The sequence below is a fragment of the Schistocerca serialis genome, chromosome 8, assembly GCF_023864345.2.
Source record: "Schistocerca serialis cubense isolate TAMUIC-IGC-003099 chromosome 8, iqSchSeri2.2, whole genome shotgun sequence".
Classification (NCBI taxonomy): Eukaryota; Metazoa; Arthropoda; class Insecta; order Orthoptera; family Acrididae; genus Schistocerca; species Schistocerca serialis.
The window spans coordinates 289,258,051-289,283,258 of record NC_064645.1 but is presented as its reverse complement, the minus strand read 5'-3'; the positions used below and the strand labels follow the sequence as shown (position 1 = coordinate 289,283,258).

The following is a 25,208-nucleotide window of genomic DNA, read 5'->3' as shown; positions in this document are numbered from 1 at the left end:
TCCTCATGTGGCAGTCAAAATTCTAGTCAATTTATGCTCACAGCCATCTGCAACTACAGCCTATAGTGCCCACCCTCTGAGCTATAGTGATTGGAAAACAATGTCTAACTTTTTCAACAGTGCCAAAATTTTTCTCCTAACGCTAAAAGCGAGTTGCTGTACATTCGGTTCCACTTCTACACTAAATGCCTTGTCAGTTCTATCTGCTGTGGTGTCAAGCATGGGTGGTAGGGCTATGAATGCCCACGAAAGGTCAAAATTAGAAGTCAGCAGATTTTTTTAATGGGAAAAGGCAAATAATGTCCAGAGACACCTTATATCAGAGACATGTTCACTTAACTGGTGGGAAAAATGCTGCTGCTTTTCAACACAACAATCACCTCTGACAGCTTAAATACACCCAAACGAAAAAAGCAAAAGGCCATTTCAGAAGAAAAAGGTGTTGAAGTTTTTGCGAAAGCAAACATTCCAGTCAAAAAGTTCCCAATCAGCACTTTTTTCAACATCCAATTTTGAAGAACTAATAATTTATTTGTCTTCACTCATGTAGCGGACAACCTTTTAAATTTGTGTGTCTAATCATTGACAACAAAGAAAACAGACGCAAATTTGACAAAAACTGACACCAAGTTAGCAAAAAATAGATGGAATTTTTCCAAAAATAGATGCTACATTTTTCAGTCCCAAAAGATAGCGCAATAACCAGGACATAGGTTACAGACAAAACATTGTGCAAGAGTTAATAAGAGTGGAAAGCTAAGTGCATAGTATGTAGTAGAGACAGGGGCAGAAAAATCTGATGCGTCAGAAAATAAAAGATATAGAAAACTAAAAGGGAGTGAAGAAAGGAATTACTGGGAAGAAATGCTGAGACCAAAGAAATTTCTTCTATCTATGTCAAATATATAATTTACACAGAAATTAGGAACAATGGGAAACATTTTCAAAACACATTAAATTCAATTTAGGTAAGAATATTTCTATTAAAACTCAATTTCCTATCAGAATGGTAATCACACTAATGCAGTTTCATAAGAACAACTTTATTACTATTATGCATTACAATGACACCTGGTCAATATTTCCAAATCATCATCTTTATCAGATGTAAATGCCATCAAACAAATCAGAACTGACTATTTACTTCAGTGACAATTCATAGTTCTTATATAATACGCAGTGTACTTACATTGACTTGTTTGTACGAGCATACTGCAGTCACAGCTGTGGGGCGTGTTACAGGCTGTCTTCGTTGCTTGAGAGGAATTATTTCTGTGGCTCTCTCAGCTATCCTTTGTATTACAGTAGTGTATTGGTTAAGCTCATCACGGAGTTCTTGCATTCCTTTCAGTAAACGTTCACCTTCATCCAGTGTGAAATCGGACTTACTGTAGATCGTGTTCAGCAATTCATCTCGCCTACACAGAGAGAATGGCATACAGTTAGTGGAACACACACTTATGTAATGTGCTTGTCACGAGATTTGCAATTTTGTACTCTGACAAAAATGTAGTTAACATGCATAAAAACTGAACAGCTTAGTCAGCAAGATTTGGAGACAAGAAAGGAATACATCATGAATCTTCACGATCAAGTAATGCCTGAAAAGCGCGTGTACTTGGAGTAGCCAATATCACACTCACTTGGCTATCCACGCTTCAGCATCATGCAAGTCACGGTAGAACTGCTGGTAGTGGGCAGCATGCTTGAGATGAGTCTCCAGACAAAGTGTCAATTGCAGTAGCCAAGCCCACTGAGTCTGCATAGCAGCCATGTATGCCTCTATACACTTTGCTGCTGGGTGGTGCTGCAGAACCAAGCTCTCTCCTCGATCTTGTACTGCACTGAACTGTATCTCTCGTTTCTCCAACTCACTCATGAGGGACTGCAAAAATTTAAAAAAGTTGTTAGCTAATCAGCAATAAACTTGCAAGTAGTGGTCGTCATAATAGCAGTAGTATTTTTTGGACAAGTCATCAAATGCAACAATTTCATCATAAACATACCTAAAGGAAAATCTTAGGAATGAAAGGAAGAGGATGACCTAGGAAGACATCGAGAAGAGTATACGATGTGACAATTACGTGGAACTGAAACAAACATATAACAGAAGAAAGCAGAAGCAGCAACAAGGCATTATCCTTTGGAATATACATATCTGTATGCATGAATCAATGTATGTACAAGGGTTATTCAGCCATGATGGCTTGTGTCTGTGTATGTGCGGATGGATGTGTGTGTGTGTGAGTGTATACCTGTCCTTTTTTCCCCCCCAAGGTAAGACTTTCTGCTCCCGGGATTGAAATGACTCCTTACCCTTTCCCTAAAAACCCACATCCTTTCATCTTTCCTTCTCCTTCCCTCTTTCCTGACGAAGCAACCGTCGGTTGCGAAAGCTAGAATTTTGTGTAGACTTACCAAACAAAAGCGCTGGCAGGTCGATAGACACACAAACAAACACAAACATACACACAAAATTCAAGCTTTCACAACAAACTGTTGCCTCATCAGGAAAGAGGGAAGGAGAGGGAAAGACGAAAGGATGTGTGTTTTAAGGGAGAGGGTAAGGAGTCATTCCAATCCCGGGAGCGGAAAGACTTACCTTAGGGGGAAAAAAGGACGGGTATACACTCGCACACACATCTGCTTGTGTGTGTGTGTGTGTGTGTGTGTGTGTGTGTGTGTGTGTGTGTGTGTGCATGCGCGCGCGAGAGAGAGAGAGAGAGAGAGAGAGAGAGAGAGAGAGAGAGAGAGAGAGAGAGAGAGAGAGAGAGAGAGAGTGTATATACCCGTCCTTTTTCCCCCAAGGTAAGTCTTTCCGCTCCCGGGATTGGAATGACTCCTTACCCTCTCCCTTAAAACACACATCCTTTCGTCTTTCCCTCTCCTTCCCTCTTTCCTGATGAGGCAACAGTTTGTTGTGAAAGCTTGAATTTTGTGTGTATGTTTGTGTGTCTATCGACCTCCCAGCGCTTTCGTTTGGTAAGTCACATCATCTTTGTTTTTAGAAATACATTTTATTATATACATCTGAAGGAGCAACTGACATACTACTTTTCCACATGGTCATCAACACTTTGAGGCAATTATCACAGTGGTGGACAAGCTTCGAAAGACCTTCGTCGTGAAATCTGCAGTCCGGGACTTCAGCCAGTGAGTCACGCCCACGTGGAGTTCCGCATCATCATCAAAGCGCTGCGTTGCAGGCCAGTTCTTCATCTTGGGAAACAAGTGGAAGTTGCTTGGTGCAAGATTGGGGCTGTAGGGTGGATGAGGGAAAATTTCCCATTTGAATGAATTAAGGAGTTCTTTACTGCGGTTTGCCATGTGAGGTCGGGCATTGGCGTGCAAAAACAAAATTTTGGCTGTCAGCTTTCTTTGGTGTTTGTTTTGAACTGCTCTTCTAGAGCTGTGCAAAGTTTGCCATATCAGGCAGAATTTATGGTTGCTCCATGTTCGAGAAAAGCACACCTTGCCTATCCCAAAACACTGTCGCCATAAACTTCCTTGTTGACAAGATTTGCAAACAATTTCTTGGTTTTTGAGAGGACCTTGTGTTCCCACACTCCATGGACTGTAATTTTGTCTCGCAACTGACATGTTTCATCCAAATCTCATCACCAGTTACGATTCGATCCACCATGTTTGTGGTAGGCCTCCAGAAATGTCAACGTTGCCGCCATTCACTGTTCTTTATGGTGCTCTGTAAGCATTTTGGCCACCCATCGTGCAAAAAATTTGTGTAGCCTAGCTTTTGAGCGACAATTTCAAACAACAAAGTCCGTGAAAATTGTGGGAAAAAAAGCAAAAGCACCGTTATTGTGAAGTGACTGCTTTCACAAATTGTTTCTTCAACTTCAACGACTTTATTGGCAGTCACAATGCTCGGGCATCAACTCTTCTCTTCATCATGAACGTTGCTTTGGCCATTTTTAAACCGAATGCACCATTTCTGGATGGAACATTCACTCATTACGTTGTTTCCGTACACTTCGCACAGTTAATGACAAATTTCTATAGATTTTAGGTTTTTCGCCAACAAAAACCATATCACAGACTGCACCTCACAACTGGCGGGATTTTCGATTGCAGCGCACACTCCAAATTCGAATATAGAAAGAGCTAGACTTGGAGAGACATTCCCACTGTCATGGATGGAGACAGATTGAGCTGCCGAACATGCAGATACCAAAATATACGCAATTGGTGCACACCTAGCGGTGTCAGACAGAAACGTTCCCTACTTTCTGAATAGCCCTTATATGTAAGCAGTAGTAGTAGTAGTAGTAGTAGTAGTAGTAGTAGTAGTAGTAGCAGCAGCAGCAGCAGCAGCACCAGCCGCGGTGGCGGAGGAAGATGACAATTGCTGAGACACACTTATAAATGTGTATTTCTTCAAGACTGTTTATCTTCCCTGTTTTTCCCAAGCTGTCCCTCTTCAAACAAACATTTAAACAATTTGGCTTGCTAGCCCATTAAGTTTCTTTTGGCTTCTTTCACTTACTCCTTTGCATATAGCATGCAAGATCTTGGGCCTCGAGATCCCGGAGGTTTATCTATAAATGCCCATATAACGTAGAACTAACATGAACAATGATGTATTCTTAGCAATAAGTGTAGTACTAAATTCCATACAAAATTAACTGTTCACCATAGCACAATTTTTTGTCCTATAGCAAGAATTAAATAACTATTGAAGAGAGAAAAAACTACATTGTGTGTATGAACAACAATGTAAATGCACTTTGCTGGCATTGTACATAAAAGTAAAATTACATGTTATGAGCAAAAAATAAATTTAGGTCCATCTTCCCACACACTTAACCATCATTCAGTATGAGTAGATGTGCTGCTGCTCCAAACATTCTTTGTAAATCATCTTGCACAGAACACACTGGAAAAACAGTGACAGAGACAGTATTGGTTATTCACTTTATCTCAAGGCAATTTTAACACTTCAACCCTCCTTCCCCCCAAGCAATATTATCACATGGCTTCTCAGTTCTGAAATTTCTTGGTAACATATACTTTGTTCCTAGCCACTGTTGATCTCATTCACAGCCTACTCTGTCTCTCTTTGACATTTCTAGCACTTCAGTTGTCAAATCTCATTCAACGCTAGTATTGTCAACCTGTATTTTTCACCACACAGTTGTGCTACTTATGCCATAATGACATTCCTATCTAATCTTTATCTTCATACTCTTCTGCATTTCACATTAGTAAAATGTTCTCTGCTTTTGCTCAATTAAAAAAAAAATTAAAACCTCAAATCCTTTAAGAAGAAAAAATATTAAAACAAATGAATGGGATTAAAAACAGGTCTTACCTCATAATATTGTTCCAGAGCAGGTACATTAAGCGACTTATCACTCCAGTCTCTTGTAACTTCTGTTTCTTCCTTGTCATTCAACCAAACCAGCTCATTTGTGGCTGATTGGAGGAAGTCTTGTAGCACTTCTAGATCAGACAGTCGTTTATTAGAAGTGACCAGCAATTCATTATAAAGCTTTTGTAATTGTCCGAGGTGCTGATTGTATAGTTGCAGCTCTTCACCATGGAAATTGCTCTGTATAGATGAGAAAAACAGTCATACAGAGAAGAAAAAAGAAATATTTATTACAAAATGAGAAAAGAAGACTAAAATGCACACTACATAATATCTTTTGGCACTATCAAATGACTTTTCATTCATTTCTTATGAGCATAACTTAATACAACCACAACAAATCATAAAAATAACAAAATAATCAGTCATATTTCATGATAGACTGAAACATATTCAGTCCTATTCGTGCAGCAAAGTCTTAACTTACCTTTGCTAATGAGCAGTGCTCAACCTTTGTCTGAAACTGCTCAATGATTCTATGTTCTCGCTGGTGGAGTTCAAGTTCATTTTGGACACTTGGTAAATCAGATCCATATTCAGCATCTTGTAATTGTTTCTAATAAAATAAAACGATAAATCAGAATCATCATAGTTGCCTTACCATCACTACTAATCCTGCATCATTCGCACCATTATTCAATAAGAAAAGAAATTTCTTATCACTACTAAATACCAACCGACATCTCACAACTGATATCAAATTTCGCTTAAAATCTGTAAAAATTGCACAAAAACTTCTCTTTCACTTACCAATTTAGAACGACACCATTCAGAGCATTCTTGAAGCTGTCTAAAATGCACATTTGTATCAACAAGTCTTGTCTCCAACACAGTGCGTGTCTGTCTAGTTACAGTTCGTTCTTCTACAGGGAATGATAATGATGCAAGAGGAGAAACCAGATGGGTATGTACCAATTGCCTTAGGGAAACCCAACGTTGATGGAGTTTCTGGACTCTGCACAAAATAAATAAGAGCACCGCTTAGTAACAAGTTAGTAATTTTATTGTTCACTAGTTTCAGTTTAGTTAATTGTGAGTTATTGTATCTAATTGTGAGGATATCTAATTGTGAGGATATTAATTAAAGTACAAATCTATACAGTTTATTTTCATACATGAATATCTGTATTTTTTTTTTAAATCCATCCATTTTTCTCACAACGGTGAGAAAATTCCTAGATTTGTATCTACTTAAACAATGCAACACCGACTTTTTCATAACTTTCTTTAGCACCAATCATGAAGAAAGGAGGAGGAGCAATAACAGTTCACGATGACCGTGGTGTGAGACTGAATATAGGACTTTTAATTTCTGCTAAATTTCCAGCTGAAGTTGTGATAAACATTAGTCAACCAATAAACCACTGTTTGCAGCCTTCATCTATAACTTTGAATGCTATTATTCATTGTGTTGTGACAGTGAACTATCAAGTGGTTCACCATTACAGAAAGGTCGAGGAGGAAAGATCACAAATCATAATAAGCCTTGTCTACTGAACTATAGCTGTATGTGCAAATTAAGACATAAGACAGATCACCAAGACGTATTTACCTTGCAAGTAAACCTATTTTGTGATGAAACTGTATTTCATTGTGGTTAATAATCACAGGAACCAAATGGAAGGCTTAATGCAATGCAATGCAACAAGTACTAACAGCACAGAACTAACCTCTTATGCAATTCCGGTGCCTGAGGGTACCGTCCTTCACGCAGGACTTGTGTGTCTGTGAACATGCTGTTGATGGCATCCTCTGTACCTCTCAGCTCCGTTTCCAGTAAATCAACATTATGTTTTGCATCAAGAGGATGCAGGCGGTCCAGACGACGAGCTTCTTCTTCAACACGTACCTCGAGCTCGCCCAGACGAGAATCAACTTGCTTAACTTCACGGTGCACTTTCTCAGCAAGTCTTTGCAGTCTTTCTAGTCTGAAACAGGATTAAAGAAACACGCAATACACTACTGCATCAAAACTGAATGAGCAAACTATGTCATCAAACAGTGGGCACGAAATGTGGCAAGTCCTCATTTCCAGTGAAGTCAAGCTGTAATAGGGAGACCAATACAGACTACTGGCTTAAACTATTGTAATATGTATGATGCCTACACATTTACAGAGCTTTAATTAATTTATTAAGCTTAGTAACATTCTTACCGTTTTATCTCTTCGAGGATGGCATGATCACGATCCTGGTGTGCAATCATCAGTCTGTTCCAATTCTTGTCAATAACCTCATACTGAAGTTCAGATTCAACGTCTACTTCTCCAACAGCTTCAAAATATTTCTGCGAATAATATTAACCAACTTAAACATTGCCACATAATAAAAGGTAGGTTACTTTTAATTCCAGGGAGAAAAACAAAACTGCTAAAATTCACAACTGGTTCACTGAAAAAATCATAGATACTCTGCATCACAGAACAACTGACGAATTTAAATAAAAGAAATTGACAGTACGAGACCCAGAACAAGATAATTTTGGATGGAAGAACGAAGAAGGTTGCAAAGTATGAGAATGAAAGAATATTGAGAAATAAGAAATACCAGAAGAAATGAAGCTGAAGTGAATTAACGTGGTCCTAAGGTGGCCAAATGGAAGAAGAAGAAGAAACTAATATCTGAAACATATTTCTGGGTGCCCTGTGCATTACTTGCATCTTACCTCAAGTTCCCTGTAGATTAAGTGCAGTTTCTGTTTATCTCGCTGTCTAGGTGGAATTTCATCTGATCGGAATCGATTCGATTCTGCGGCAAGTTTCTTCATTTCTATGAGAGTGCTTGGAAATGTGCGATCCAACATCACTGAAATTTTTTCTCTCATCCATAAATGCAGACTGCTGGCCAGTTCACGATATTCAGATAGCCTCTGTTGAGATTCCTGTTAAAACAGAAATTATTTCAAAATGCATGCCCAACTGGTGGGTTTACAGTTACTCACTTTAGTTTTGATGTTATTATTTGCTCTTATGACTTCTAACAAATATTATAGGTTGAGATTAAGAACAAAAAAAATAAATTATTGCATTACAAAATGAATTAACCTCAATGACACTTACTGAATCATAAAGTGGATGAATTGGGGGTGGTTCTGGGAACACATCATAAAGTGATGATATGTATGTGATGAGAGACTTCTCATCTGGCTCAGGTGTGTCAACATCTGAAAAAGAAAAAAACAAGTAACGTTAACAACAAATCACAGCTTCCTAACTTCCTCTCCAAGACAAATTTATTTATCCTTTGCGAGCCAGTAAATCAGTTTCTGGTGATACAATGACATTTTTTCTGTTTGTGTACTTATGACACTGTATTGATTTGTACAAAGACAGTTAGCCTACAGCCCTACAAGCATATATGACCACTGTTATACAAAGGTTCTTTAAGTAATTAAATAACAGAAACTTTGTTAGTTTACCATCCAACATTTTTACTCACATTCAACAGGCTTTCATCAAAATTTGAACCACTTGTGTGGCAAAAGAAAACAGTATTCTGATGAGTATTTTTTCCAAATATTTTCCATTTTCAAATATTAATAAACAATAAATATAATGTCTCCTTTGCTACTAACACCAAGTTCAGAAACACTGCAACATAACTTTATGATAATTTGCCTAATACTTAGTTTCAAGTAGAAATGCTGTTTAAGCAATCTTCTAACAAAATCAAAAGCGAATAATCAAAATACTGGTAGAAGTCCTATCCTGTGTAAAGGAGACATCACCAAACAACAAAAACTATAAAGGTAACAATTTTATACAAAAAGACACCAAGGCTTTCATTTTATATACTTGTCTACACAATATATAGCAACAGTATTTAAGTGAAATGAGTGTTTCACTGTCATACATTTAAAGATTTTAAATGCACTAATATTTTTCTCTTACACTAGAAGCACAAAAGTTTGTGAAATTACTAGCTAAATTTACCTTCAGGATCAAGAAGTCTTGTTACGCCATACTCCCTCTCGGCTACTGTGAAAGCAGTTTCGAGACGTTCTCTCACAACTCTTGAACGAATTGAGCGCCAATCAATAAGGTCTGGCCTAAAGCAGAAAGAATTGATTGTACAATATGGTCCAAAACTCGTATTAACAATAAGGTTACAATGGGGGAGGGGGGGGGCAATCAAATTTAAACAAAATGGCAATCTAGGGTGGTTCGTCCTTAATTTTAGTTTTCAAGTGACCAGAAAACATAAAGAATACGGACAACTTAATACCGCATATTTACAGCATGTGCCACTGATGGATGGCCGAACCTATATTTTAGTACAATATCACGAGCATAAAAGATAAAATCCAAAAACAGACCACAATAGATGATATTTTGATACGTAAGAATTTAATTAACACACAAAGTCAAATACTAATCATGCTTCCTGCTAATTACAAAAAGACTGCACAAATTATTGTGATGCAACCCTTCAGCCCACAGTTATCTGCTTCCATACTATCTGGTTTTTATTTCTGAAATGCTGTCCCATAGAAGAACGGATTGGTTGTAGTGATGTATTCCACCACCAATTCGTTATCTACACTTACACTCTTCCAGAGCACACAAGAACTTTATTTTTTAATAATTCTGTGGGTTAAAATCTCCTCATACCTGTAAGTTACGATTGTTGTTGTAATAGTTGCACTAAAGAACAAAAGATTCACTCAAAACAGAAACAGTAATCGACAACCCCCAAACCACTGAGATTTCTGTCACTGGATTATTTTTATACCAGTACTTATCTAATTTTTCACAGACAAAAATTGTTTTCCTGCTGTTAGCATTACAGTAAATAAGAAGGCAGTATTTTCCTTGCAACATACGAGATGCCACATATCACAATCAATGGTTGAAAAATACTTTACAGGAAAGCATTTAACCCATTACCTGTTGCGGTGAATGAGAGCATTGAATGCCAGCCCGTCCCTCCAGGAGGATGTAAAATCGGAGACGCGGACGCCTGGATATTTTGCCGTCGATCTGCGTGCCCATCTCAGCAGTGCATCTCTCGCTGAAATGTTTGTCTCCTGGCCCACTACAATGTCGGATATCTGTCGGCACAAAAGAGACACATTTGATTTTCCACACCCATCATCAATAAGTTTTAACACTTTCTGTCAAATTGTGGAAAACCAATTTCGAGAGCCTTTACACTAGTAACTTTTTAAAATCCATTTTAGGCTTACAAAACTATTGGTAATAAATGTAAATGATTCCAAAACAGAAAGGGCATGCTTCATACGAAATATCCTCAGAAGCACAATAGCACAGCATATTTCGATATTTGGACATCATTCTTTGAAAATATTTGATAATTTATAATTTAAAGAATCTTATTAGAAAACAACAGTTCACTACAAAGAAACTAATAATTCGCTAATATTCAGAGTACTGGAGGCACAATTTTAACAGATTACAGTGAATAGCAGCCACTTCACTCATAGAAGAAAGAGAGCTTAATTGTGTCAGTGTGCTTCAATAGATGTAACAGGTCATTTAGTTCTATCCAGGCACACAGCAAACAACTTGAAATAGAGATTTAAAATACCACATTTTGTGTTTACGAAATTAAATCTTAAAATAAATATATTTCAATATTTGAACATTAAATTTGTTTTTCACCAATGTGTTGCAGAAATAAGCAGAATGATTACAACAACATCCCAAAAAGCAGCAGTTAAGAGATTGCAAAATGTAGTGAGTTTCCTAATTGCTTGGTAGCCTATACTGGTAACTCATTCTGATACTGGCAACTGAACACCCCCAAACTTGACTCCCGTGGACTTTTTCTTGTGGGTCCAGATGACGAGCTACATGGTTGGAGGAACACACAGCTGCACAAGTTACAAGTGCAGTAGCAATGACACTTACATAAACTAAGTATACTTCACTCAGTGTCATTACTTATTGAGCAGATACCAGTTTGGTGGCCACCACAGCAATTAGTTTTAGTAGTGAAAGTTCCTAGTGCAAGAAATATCAATATTAGTTCAAGAGTTAAAACAATCTATTTTGTTTTACTTGTCACACGTACAATTAAAAAAAAATAGATCTTCACATATGAAGTAAAACATGGGGCCATACCTTCTTAGAAAATGACAGCAGTGTAGTAATAGTTCATTTTTAATATTGTATGCAGATTCTCAATATGTGTACCGTCTGTGATTTGCTTGTCTTTTGTTCATGTATATCTTGACACACTGCATATCCCTGAAGGTTCTACATCTCAATAGGTTCTAAAGAACACAATGGAAGGACGACTGAATGGATTGATTGATTGATTGATTGATTGATTGATGAAATGAACTGAGAGAACTAAGTTATAGAATTGTGACATATAATGTACTTGGGAACTGTATTATACAGTGAGTCACCTACGGTCCGGAAATTAAACACAGACTGCCACAAAAAGTTTCTAAAACGCAGATGTCGCACGAACGAGCGAGCACCCATAGTTACAGGGAGCTGCCGAGCAGAACACTGGGAATCAAATGAGGTCCAGCCCCACCCCACAGTCTACAGCGCACATCGGCTTTCATCTCTTTTGTCCCACCGAACAATTTCCATTCTCAATTTCCGGTCTTCTAGATAAGAGGGCCGCCTAACGACTAGATCGTCCACGCGCCCAGTGCAACTTTCACCTTTGATTAGTGTTGCTGGTCTTTGGAGATGGATCAACTCGAGTTACAAAATCGGGTTATCTCTTGGTTGAGACGATTTCTAGTCAACCCAAGTAAGATTGTTAATAATTCGAGCTGTGTTCACACGCTGCGCGGCGGTCGCCGCTATCGATGACGGTTTAGAGCGAGGTTGGAGTTTACCGCCGTCGCGCCGACCGAACTCGAGTTGAATCTGTGCTTACTGAAGGGGACGTCACTCACTGTGGTCTTTAGGGATCTAGGCGCTTATTGTGAATTATTTTGTTTGATCGAAATTCGTGAAGTGTAACTTACAAGCGAGTCTACACGGAATATTAACATCATGGCAACTCGGAAATATATGCACATATTAAAATTTAGAATGCAAACTGAGGGAAACGATGAGGAAGCGATAACTTTACACTGATGCTCGAGCCATGGTAGTTGGCTACCTTAATATCGTCGCCAAAATCCTTACAGCAAATTCCGAATGTCTCATGAGTGTGTTTTCGAATTACGACCTATAGCGAAATCTCTCAGCAAATTCAGGGTGTCCCATGAGCAGTAATTTCAGGCTGTAGAGTGGCATCCATTATTGCTCGCGGCGAGGCTACTAAATCGCCGTTTATGAAATGCCCTCAAGAAAAAAAAAATTACTGATAGGTTAAAGAGATATATATAATACTTAGTATATGGCTTGTGAGGAAACTTGGCAATAGGTGGAAATATTGCTATGATGTCAGATATTTGTATGTCAGACAATTAAAAAAAAAAAGTGTTTTTAGTTTGATCGCCGATTTCATATAACAAACAAAATTGCAATCAAACCTGTTCACAAGCCTCGCAGATGCTAATGAGAGAAATGAACTCTTTTAGAATGTTTCGACACACTCGGTTTGGTTACAGTTATCTTAAGAGAAGTTACAACCGGAACAGGCATGAACGTGGCAAACGGCGTCGAACATAATTTAGATTTTCCTGCCAACTCGATCTGAGCGAGCTTAGGGTAATCAGCTTGGTTTATAAAACATGCTAATTTGGGTTGAGATTATTACTAACTCGAGTCGAACGCACTGCACGGCGGGCATGCGCTGAGTTACGGTTTCTTTCACGCTAGTTAAGATTTTGGTTACATTACGTTCACCCGATGGCCGTAAAGATCTGAGGAGCATGTTTCAGGTTTTTCACAATTTCAAGCCAAAAGACCAAACTTTGCTCCCTAAGCCGCCCGAAAGCGAGAACAGCGCTGAAAGCTATGTCATCTCTTTCATCCCGACTTAGTTTGGCGTAAACCCGAGTTAGCCCCGCCAAATACGGGACATACCAATTCACCTCCCCAGTCTTTTTTACTAGCTTCCTTATCCGAGGCAACTCGGTAACGCATTGTCAATTCAAGGTAAAGACCATATAAATTTTCACAGTTACCACATCGTGAACTGTCAGTGACAAGCAAATCAAACCATTGCAACTACTAAAGCATATTTGGTATTCTGATTAAATAGATAAATATTTACTTACATCTTTTACTTCTTAAATATTTCTGGCGATATCGAGGGGATAATTTGCCATAAACTAGTCTACTCTTAATGTTCTTCAATGCACATTCAAAGCGATTCAACAAAAGTAATACTGAAGATTCGGCGCATTTCTAATCCATCTATATTTTCTTGAAACTCTGGGCTTCTACACATGTTGAAGTAGGAAACAAAGACTCCTGTCGGTAATGTTTAGTTTCCAGTCACTGCCAACAAAAGCAAACAATACTGTGTACGTTTGTAGTAGTCCACTGTCGCAGCCGTTATATTCTGTGTACTGTACTGGATATGTTCGTGGTGAAATGGGTGAGAAACAATTTCTGATCAATTGCTACGCTCTCCGGAATGGGGGAAAAAAATGAACTATCGCTCGGTACGAAACAATACAAGATTATTAGTTTTTGGTCAGTTGGTCTCGAAACGGAATTCGTCCAAAGTTTGAGAAGTTTAACACGAAGTATGCTCGTTATATTTATGATATTTATGTAAATGAAAACTGTAACATACAGTTGCCATCTTGTTAGAAACAGGTAAACCGATTTCCAGAAAATCAAGAGAGAGTACAAGCAAGGCCGGTTTTAGGCCCAAGCGGCAGAAGCTGCCGCTTGAGGGCGCCAAGCTGAGGGGGACGCCTCACACTTTTCAAAATGCTTAACAATATGTACTTGTAAAAGAAATTGATTGTTCTCATACAGTAGGAACATCGATGGAGTAAGCATAGCACGCTGCGCATACGACCAACATGAAAGCGAATAATTGTTAATAGTTATTATACGTTGTAGCATACTTTTGTTTAAGATCTAAGCGTTAATATTGCACACAGCTTTGTTCCGTTTCCACACACATTTATTGCCAATAGTAGTGCTGAACTTAAGCTGTTGCAGACAGAATAGACATTCAATAAAGGAAGAAAAGATACTTTACATATGTAAAGTATCACAAATGTGTAATTTTAGTTATACTAGCAAGGTGCCGGGCCCAGAGGTCTAGTTGGTATTACACACATCGCGGAATCTAATCCCGAACGGACCAAGGAATTTTCAGTCTGCCTTTAACCTAGTCTTTGCATCTCAATGATGGAAAATTCACCAGGAGACCACGTTAACTTGTAGGTCCCATTTTCCCGGTAGGATTACTGGGCAAGGTTAAATACATTATTATTATTATCATCTTTCCTTTCTCAGACCTTAGGTCTGGTTCGGAATGAAAGTGACGCGGACCTTGATCAAGCGTCGCTTCCTTTTAACTGTACGGTATATGTTACATTGCGTTTAGGAACTTTCGGGTAATTGAACATGTATCAATAATTACGGATTTCTGAAGTTGTATATATAAGTTTGGATGTAGCTGTATTGCACTGATGTACTGGTGGATATTGCGTGGTATGACTCCTGTAGTTGAAAGTATAATTGGTATAATGTCAACTTTATCCTGATGCCACATGTCCTTGACTTCCTCAGCCAGTTGGATGTATTTTTCAATTTTTTCTCCTGTTTTCTTCTGTATATTTGCTGTATTGGGTATGGATATTTCAATTAGTTGTGTTAATTTCTTCTTTTTATTGGTGAGTATGATGTCAGGTTTGTTATGTGGCGTTGTTTTATCTGTTATAATGGTTCTGTTCCAGTATAATTTGTATTCATCATTCTCCAGTACATTTTGTGGTGTATACTTGTATGTAGGAACGTGTTGTTTTAAAAGTTTAAGTTGTAAGGCAAGCTGTTAATGTATTATTTTTGCGACGTTGTCATGTCTTCTGGGGTATTCTGTATTTGCTAGTATTGTGCATCCGCTTGTGATGTGATCTACTGTTTCTATTTGTTGTTTACAAAGTCTGCATTTATCCGTTGTGGTATTGGGATCTTTAATAATATGCTTGCTGTAATACCTGGTGTTTATTGTTTGATCCTGTATTGCAATCATGAATCCTTCTGTCTCACTGTATATATTGCCTCTTCTTAGCCATGTGTTGGATGCGTCTTGATCGATGTGTGGCTGTGTTAGATGATGCGGGTGCTTGCCACGTAGTGTTTTCTTTTTCCAATTTACTTTCTTTGTATCTGTTGATGTTATGTGATCTAAAGGGTTGTAGAGGTGGTTATGAAATTGTAGTGGTGTAGCCGATGTATTTATGTGGGTGATTGCTTTGTGTATTTTGCTAGTTTCTGCTCGTTCTAGAAAGAATTTTCTTAAATTGTCTACCTGTCCATAATGTAGGTTTTTTATGTCGATAAATCCCCTTCCTCCTTCCTTTCTGCTTAATGTGAATCTTTCTGTTGCTGAATGTATGTGATGTATTCTATATTTGTGGCATTGTGATCGTGTAAGTGTATTGAGTGCTTCTAGGTCTGTGTTACTCCATTTCACTACTCCAAATGAGTAGGTCAATATTGGTATAGCATAGGTATTTATAGCTTTTGTCTTGTTTCTTGCTGTCAATTCTGTTTTCAGTATTTTTGTTAGTCTTTGTCTATATTTTTCTTTTAGCTCTTCCTTAATATTTCTATCATCTATTCCTATTTTTTGTCTGTATCCTAGATATTTATAGGCATCTGTTTTTTCCATCGCTTCTATGCAGTCGCTGTGGTTATCCAATATTATTATTATTATTATTATTACTATTATTATTATTATTATTATTATTATTTATTGGAATAGGCGCTTTGTGTGTTGATTAATGTCCAGGCAGTGTACGAAATTAATGCATAAAATGATCGGGATAATTAACGTGACTGTATTACATTGCATTTACATGTCAAGTGGTAGGTAACTGGGGAGTGTGGTGCCTGTCAAGCCGTTGAATATCAAGCAATGTTCATCTACGAATAATATCTGTGCTTGTTTTACAGTTGCCAAGAAGTTCCTATGACGCGGTGAGTAAGCGGTTAATATTTTAGCTACCCTAAGGATAAACAAAAGAATAACCGTAGCAGAACGTAGAACGGAAGAATTTAGTTCCTAAGAATACTTCGGGGAGTGATCAACAGTTCGTCTGCTGGATGTAGGAGGGGAAAATAATAAATTTTGTGGGAACGCTTTCACTCTGACATAATAGGAAGTCACTTCACATTGCTGCCGTTGCAGATTAAAATTGTGCTCCGGACCGGGGTTCGAACCTAGGACCTTTGCCTTTCGCGGGCAAGTGATCGACTAGGGTTATCCATGCACAACTCACGATCCGCACTAACAGCCCTACTTCTGCCAGTACATAATCTCCTATACCTCCCAAACTTCACAGGTGTTCTCCTGCATACCTTGCAGGAAACGATCCCCCAGGCCAATGTCTCCGCCATATTACTTCTTCCAATAGTGGTAGTCCTGCAAAGTATACACGAGATCTTTTGTGAAGTTTGGAAGATAGATGAGGTACTGGCGGAATACGTGAGGGTAGATCACGGGACATGCTTGCATAACTCAGTCGGTAGAGCATTTTTCCACGAAAGGCTAAGGACTTGAGCCCTGATCCAGTAGATAGTTTTCGTCTCCCAGGAAATTTAAGATGAAGACACGCTCCGCTGCAGAGTGAAAATTCGATCTGGAGCGGCACATCTCTTCAAAGTTTTCAGCCCACATCATTTCCTATATCGAATATACGAATTGTTGAAATGACTGAATTACGCGTGCGAAATCCATAATAATTCTGGTCAGAATCTGCCTACACTAGCGATGTAAACACACTCAAAAGAGTATTCAAGGCGCGTGCGTGCACACATTACGCCGCACAAGTCATATGACTTGGAATTATACACGGCGTTGTGGTCCACGTCTCCCCCCCCCCCCCCCTACCCCTAGCTAATATATTAACCAGTTCATAAATTTGCACGCTATGCTTGCTCTCTTGTGTTCTCTTCGGTTCCCACCAAATGTAAACGCTTGTTCACAGGTTAAAGAAGATGGCAATGATGAATGACGAATCGTTTGCAAATGTTCGTGATTTCCATTCTGCTAAAAGCTGTTTTCAAGCATGTTATTCCACATGTATGGCAAACGAGATCCGCCCTTAAAGGGAGAGGCAAGAGTTACAGCCACTGACCTCTCGATGTAATCCGTCTGCAAACAAGTGCTTCAGAAATGACACTTTCATTTGAGCGTTAGTATGATTGATCTGTACCAATTGTACACTCAACGAAGACCGCTGTGGCCAACTTGGGGGGAAAAGTCGCTAAATATGAGGTATTTGACAAGTACAACAGCGACTAAAATTCATGTTTGGGACTGACGACTTTTTTTGGGGGTCTACTCGAATATATTATGGAAAACGTGAAGTTTTTCACTACCCGAACTCCCAAATAATGGGAGAAAACTTTTACACCAAATACCTCTATTGCGATTATAGGTTGTTTAGTGCGTGAGGGGGAACGAAAGGAAGAACGAACTTGTTTTCCATTGTAAGACGCGTGTAAGCTTACTCCTGACGTTAGCACTCCTTATATACCAATATACCAACAACAATCAGTACTAGCTTTGCCTTCCCATACTCCACCACCTATGAAGCAAGAGCAACTTGCGCTGTGAACTCCCTCGTTCAAATCTACAAAACAAGTTACAACAGTGAGTTTCCCAGAATGCAGTGTACTGTTACACAATTTGCTTGCAGTGTTGAGTTACGTTCACTACACTGTTTGACTAAGTATGTCCACGTGCAAAATTAGCAATCCTAAATACGAACATTACAGGTAGGTTTGGGAGTTCTATCCTCAATTTAAAGAGTGGTTACGGCCTGTTGAAAATGACACTACAAGAGCTTACTGTACCTACTGCAAGCGCGAAAGTTAACACAGCAAATTTCCGGATCTTTTCAAAAGTTTTCGATAATGGAAGCTTCCGTTTAAAAGCGAGGCTAAAATGAATGGCAATAAATTTTCGGAAGCAGATATCTGTATGTTCATTGATGAACACACTTCATTTGCTTCGTGTGATCACTTTTCAGAATTATGGAAAAAAACAATTTTCAGATTGTAAATTTTAGACAACGCAAGTTATACAGAAGTATGGGCAGAGAAATTGCCGTAACGTGTTAGCTCCACGGAAATGTCGCGTCAAGATAAACTGAGAATGAATTCAGCTTAATTTTAGATGAATCAGCAGATATATGTCACAAAATTACTCGCGTTTTTCTATCCTGTTTCAGCGTCTCAATGCAGAAAATAATGTGCACGTTCTTGGCTTTGGTGGAATCAGAATCTGGTACAGCTGAAGCCATTGTTAATTCAATAAAAGCTTTGTTGGGGTGTCAAACTTAATTCAGAAAATATGATTGGGGTCGGGATTGACAATGCTTCCGAAAACACAGGAATAACCAATGGTAAATTTGAGAGGCTGAAACTAGATTTAAACTTACCATACTTGATTATGTGTTTGTCATTCATTGCAGTTTCTCTTGGAAGAGATGAGACACTGCCAAGAAATACCAACTTTTTGGTTCGAGAAACCTACAACTGGTTTCCGCACTCTTGTAAGCGCCAAGCAATGTATAGGGTCATTTATAAAACATTAACAGAAGGTCAGGAACCTTCGAAAATGCCTGCTATGTGACGCGATGACTTTCTATTGAGATAGTTACAAGAATATTATCACAGTGGGAAGAAAAAAAAAAGAAAAAAAATGCTGTAGACATGTACTGCGATCCTGTGAATAAGTTTTATTTGGGTGACTTCAAACCAATAGTTCAGGAAGTGCAAAATACAACATACGCTTTTGAAAGTGAGAACATTGACTCTAAAAAATTACTTCAGGATTTGACAACTCTCATTTGATCGTGAGTAGGAGAACTAACAGTTTACGAGTTGCAAGGTATGGAAAAACCGCAGTTATTAAAAACAGTGTTTTAGTGGTTTTAAATTAATGTTTACTGCGGGTTAAGAAACATATTAAATGTGTGTACCACGTATAGTGCAGTAGCGCAGGGACCCTACGGGAAGGCGTGTCGCCGGATTGCGATCACGCGCGTCCCTCCTTCAAAGGCCTGCAAACTGAAGAGCAAACGGGTGGTTCGCCACGTTTCAAGGAAATACAGGGTTTTTCACAAAGTTATACCGACCCTCCACAGCGCGCCTTGTGGATCAGTGGCGTCATTGTGCGCAGAGACGCCCGAGGGGTGTTAATTTCCCAAAAAAGTGCGTTAACACTCCATGGAATGCAGATATGAGCTACTAATAAAAATAACGCAGTAAACGCATACGGACAGAATCTACGTAAATTTCCGCACGCTGTTAGAGAGGAAATTAAACTTCCCCAGCACAAGCGCTGCTCACTATTCAGACTATCTCTCCAGCATTTCCGGTCCAGTTCTCTTATGTGAATAGACAAAATAACTTCGCTGAGTTTGTTTTTATATAGCGGAGTTAATTTCAGTTTATTAAAGAAATACTGCAGTTGTTTAGTGACCTCTTATTAAAAATAAATAACTGTAAACAACAGGTGAGAAGTGTAGAATCTGAAGTGACGCTGTATTACTGAATGACCAAAAAGTTACTGCACTTCTCTCACCATTAACTGTGTTATCGGTAGACTGCATAAATCTTTTTCATTCAGAAACTGCTGGCACTTGTACAGTGAACTGCACTGAATGGAACCACTTACCACACATCGACAGTGTATCTTCCACGAGGGGTGTGAATGTGTGTGCTGGAATGGATTTGGTCATGTTAAATCTAGAACAGTGATCTCCTGCAGTGCATTACCTGACTTACGTTGAAACGACTCAAGTTCTGTGACGGCCAGATGACGACCTACCTTTGCAAAGGGAGGCAATTTAAGCCTCTGGGCCTCTTCAGATGTTGGAGGAGCTGAGGCTGGGGTGATGCATTTGATAAACGTCATGCACTGAGAAGTATTCCAGCCAATGGCAGAAGAGGCAATGAAATCTAAACTGTCGAATACATATTGACAGCATGTTACACTTGGGTTAGGCTCTTCGGTGTGGTCGATAGCTGACAGCTCCAGCTGTTTAAGTTTTTTACCTAATAGCCCCCTTAAAAATAATTACACAATATTAACACTAACCTTAAGAAGTTATTTCATTTATTCACACAAAAGAACCGGTCAAGAAACGCTGGTCGGCCTGCAAAACGAAATGCGAGAAGTGCTCGCGGTGAGCTAAGTTGCATTTCCCTGAAGAAGAGCCAATTTCCCCCTCTAACATTGTGCACATATTTACGTAGATTCTGTCTTTTCTTGCGTTAGTATCAGTAGTAACTCGTATCTGCATTCCGTGTAGTAAAAAAATGGTTCAAATGGCTCTGAGCACTATGGGACTTAGCTTCTGAGGTCATCAGTCCCCTAGAACTTAGAACTACTTAAACCTAACTAACGTAAGGATATCACACACATCCATGCCCGAGGCAGGATTCGAACCTGCGACCGTAGCGGTCGCGCGGTTCCAGACTGTAACGCCTAGAACCACTCGGCCACCCCGCACTTTGTGTAAAATAAACATCTGCCAGGCATGTTTGCAGTGCATCGTCAGTGATCCACGAGGCGCACTGGGGAAGATCGGCATAACTTTGTTAAACACCCTGTAATTGCTTCTTAAGAGGAAATCAGATGGATAGAGTGGAGTCTCATCTGCCTGCTCTTCAGTCTGCAGACCTATGAAGGTGAAATATTTCCGCTAGAAGCGGCGGTTTTCGAGCTAATCAAGTGAAATAAAGTGTCCTTTTAACCAACCCACCTACCCCACACTCCACCGTAGCGTAATTTTTAGTTGTTGTTCATGACACACTCTCCTACAGCTGTAGAAAAATCGGTGACTACATTATTTTCTCCCCTATTCGAATGTTTTCGTGCTATGGATCTCTTAGGTCACACAAGCACCTACAATGTTCTGGCCTAACTACAAACGCCGGAACGAAGGGGCGAAACGAAAGACCAGAGAAGGCCGTGAAGAATCGGCGGCCAAAGGTGCGCGGAATCGGACCGCGTTGCGTCAGGCGCGCCACCTGCAACAGCTGCATATAAACGCAGCTCATGCTAACCTCGGCCGCACAAGATCGGCCCGAGTCTGCAACGTGATTATAGGTCCGCTGCACAGATCCGTAACAAGTAGTTCCTTGGACTTTGTGTATAGCAAAAACTGTGTTGTTTTCATGTCGCCTCTCGCTAGCGACATTTGATGTAGTAAATTTAAGTATTGCCAATTTTTCCGGGCGGGAAGGAGCGCCTGGTCCCCGGCACGAATCCGCCCGGCGGATTTGTGTCGAGGTCCGGTGAACCGGCCAGTATGTGGATTGTTTTTAGACGGTTTTCCATCTGCCTCTGCGAATGTGGGCTGGTTCCCCTTATTCCGCCTCAGTTACACTACGAGTATGTCGGCGATTGCTGCGCGAACAAGTTCTCCAAGTACGCGTACACCACCATTACTCTACCACGCAAACATTGGTGTTACACTCGTCTGGTGTGAGACGTTCCCTGGAGGATCGACCGGGGGCCGAACCGCACAATAACCATGAGTTCGGTGTGGGACGGCGGAGGGGTGAAGTGGACTGCGGTAGTCGTCGTGGGGTTGTGGACCACTGCGGCTGCGGCGGGTACGGAGCCTCTCCGTCGTTTCTAGGTCCCCGGTTAACATACAATACAACTGTCAATTTGCATTCTGGAAATAAAACTACTAATGTTGTTTGTTTAATTAGCGACGAGAGGGCAAGACGCCACAGGTATCAGCTATGTTCTTCTGTTATCCACATTACATTCTCTTCTGTCAACTCTGTCGCTCACTCTCCAGTCAACTTTCACTCACGCATCTCACGTTAATAACGATGGTAGTTCGCGCGTAAAACAGCACGAATGGTCCCTATGCTGCGAGCACTGAAGCAGGGAGTACGCGATCTTCCTTTGATGGTTCGCTGAAATACGAAAAGTGGTATTCGAGCTCGAACCTGCGAATACCCACTGAACGTGACCAAATCCTCTTTGGTCGCTCTCTCCCAGTGACTACATATGAGATAATGCTCCTTCGCTGATGCTCTTTCATTTGTGTTCGCTCCGGAGCGAATAATGAATAGTTCGTACGCACGCAGCTACCACAATATCAAAGTCCATTTCTAGCAGTCTCCTGGGAAATCAATTTAACAAAAGCTAAAAACATACCTAGAGAACGTAACAGGCATTTACTGCTTCTCCGAACCAGGACGATACGAACAGCTGCTGCCGTCAGCGAGGTTTAGATTGCGAAGATCGGGCCACAGCAAACAATACAGCAAGCCGGAGAGATTCTGCAGGCAAGTGGGAACATGTGCCCGTCTCCAAGGTGATGCAGTCCTCAGGTTCTGATGTCATGCTGCGACCAAGTACTTTCGCAAGCGCACACCTCAAGGTCACTCGCTCGCTACCCGCGTTCTGACCCCACAGGCTGTCGGGTACGACTGCAACTTGCGGTCCCTCATCAAACCAGTCTTGCCCGCGCCTTTCTCGCCCTCTGAAGGGACGATAATGCCTTGCGTACTCCAGTGCTGCAACGTAACAGCTCTCTGAAGAACAGTTACGGGGAAGTCACAAAAATATTCCGGAACTACATAATCTCACGCAAAAAGAATCCGCGTACTGAATAAGCCACCTATCCCGCCACCTCCCTGTCTTACTCCATTTGCGCTTGGACAGACGAAACGAAAAATGTTGTAGAAACCCCTTGAACTCTTACCTTGTTATCGTGACTTCTCCGTGAGATCTATGATGCAGGCAGTAGAACTTTTACACCCTATACATCTAATACTGCTTCTTTACATTCATCCATAAAGATCTAACGGTACATTGTCTTACGTAGGCTTGTTGGGTATATCTGTTATACTTTCGTAAGGGCTACACCTCTTATGACGCAATAACGCGTTTCAAAATTCTTTCATAATCCCCAATCACGTCTGCTGCGATTAATGGAACAAGAGTCTTGCACGCAAGTCCCTTAAGACAAATCTTAATATACCAGTCGTCTTCCCTACAAGTGCATTCATGTCCGTTCTGCTTCATATGTTGTTCACCGTACGCGAGATCGCCTTGTAATTCCAATGATTCAGAACAGTGTTCAAAGTGGCATCTACTACGCACAGGACACTGATTTCCACACTATGCATACAGCAGCTGCCAAGGACTCTAAATCAATTCCGATATGCTCCTTTCGGAAGCGCTTTAAGTGAGTTCATATTTCAACAGGGCGTCAGGCAGTCTTTTCCTAGTACTTACGAACCGATTAATTTGTTTCCAAACGCTCGCTCTTAATGATCTCAGTAACGTTTGAGAAACACGTGAAATGCGAAGGGCAGGCTGTGCCGCAGCTCAGCGAGAAGGCTACAGCGAGAGAAGACGCAAAACCTGAATGGAAGCCGCTACGTGACGTCGCCAAGGCAGCACTCGTCTGCTGCGAAACCCAGAAGGGCGCGTTGCCCGAGCCGTGACCGCGAACCGTTTCTCCCTCAGGGGTCAACGTCCTCGCCGTCCATTCACTCAAACTACATCTCACTCCGGCGTGGCTCATGTTTGACGCCTCTGAGATTGATTAAGGTATCAAAGAATTTAAATTACAAAGAAGTATTTCGAATATTTTCCACACGGACGCGAATTGCAGTCAGGTTTTAAAGAACTTGGTATTCGAGTGTTTTCCAAACAGGTAGTGGCTACTCTTTAATGCTGCGTCTTGAAATGCCTGTTTGCTTCCGTTTAGCAGATGTTTAGTAGCGTGGCTTCCACAGAGTACTGCTCTGATGAACTTGTATATGGCTCTTGTAGCTTTGTAGCTGAGCCTAAAGGAGTCGTAGCAAGCTCGATACAGTATCAGAGGTAATAGTGTTAGTAGTAGCAAGTTTTATTCAGTTAACCTCTTTTACAAGGATATTCTACAAGTCTTGGTATTTCAACTTAAGAACAACAGCCGCGGCCTTATAGTTGGAACCATCCAGACATTTGCCTGAAATAAGCAAGGGAAACTTAAACCAGGCCGGCTGGATGAAGACTGGAGCCTCTGCCCTCCCGAATATAAGGCCACTCTGTTTGAAACTCTACCTCGTTAGGTTTACCCCTAATGCAGAATATCGTCTTACACGTAAGTTATTTAATAATAAAAACTGCTAATCCTACACTGTTTACACATTTCTCACTCCCCAATCACTGCACCCACTACACACATGGTTACATAACACTACACACACTATCAGCTGATGTCAGGACCATTTTGTGCACCGTAACTTCCCATTTGCTAGCCTGAAAATCTGAATCAGCATCCCTCTAAGGCGAGCGAGACATTCACTGTTGAATCCCTATGTGTCTATTTTTCCGTTGCGATTTTATGCGTCATTAATCGATGTTTAATATTAATGTTTCGACTGTCTTAAAGACAGCGTTTTGTTTCTGACGTTGGTAAGTTTGTAAACGCCTCGCAAGAGTGCAATAGAATATGGTCATGTAAAAAAAAAAAATGGCTCTGAGCACTATGGGACTCAACTGCTGTGGTCATAAGTCCCCTAGAACTTAGAACTACTTAAACCTAACTAACCTAAGGACAACACACAACACCCAGCCATCACGAGGCAGAGAAAATCCCTGACCCCGCCGGGAATCGAACCCGGGAACCCGGGCGTGGGAAGCGAGAACGCTACCGCACAACCACGAGATGCGGGCATGGTCATGTATGTTTCACCACCAGGCGAGAGTTTCACGAACGC

General features: G+C 40.3%; 1 protein-coding gene across 14 annotated transcripts in view; it reads right to left on the bottom strand.

Annotated features, from left to right (window-relative positions):
- Window positions 1-25,208, bottom strand: part of LOC126416114 (microtubule-actin cross-linking factor 1) — a 1,003,027-nt gene that overhangs the window by 240,848 nt on the left and 736,971 nt on the right. For all 14 annotated transcript variants that reach the window (XM_050083628.1, XM_050083630.1, XM_050083635.1 and 11 more), the window contains exons 6-16: window positions 10,275-10,438; window positions 9,321-9,436; window positions 8,448-8,551; window positions 8,054-8,269; window positions 7,545-7,675; window positions 7,060-7,317; window positions 6,140-6,344; window positions 5,817-5,945; window positions 5,330-5,569; window positions 1,644-1,885; window positions 1,190-1,418 (exon numbers count right to left, since the gene is read on the bottom strand). In XM_050083628.1, the coding sequence (XP_049939585.1) occupies window positions 1,190-1,418; window positions 1,644-1,885; window positions 5,330-5,569; window positions 5,817-5,945; window positions 6,140-6,344; window positions 7,060-7,317; window positions 7,545-7,675; window positions 8,054-8,269; window positions 8,448-8,551; window positions 9,321-9,436; window positions 10,275-10,438 (2,034 nt within the window). The remainder of the gene's footprint in view (window positions 1-1,189; window positions 1,419-1,643; window positions 1,886-5,329; window positions 5,570-5,816; window positions 5,946-6,139; window positions 6,345-7,059; window positions 7,318-7,544; window positions 7,676-8,053; window positions 8,270-8,447; window positions 8,552-9,320; window positions 9,437-10,274; window positions 10,439-25,208) is intronic.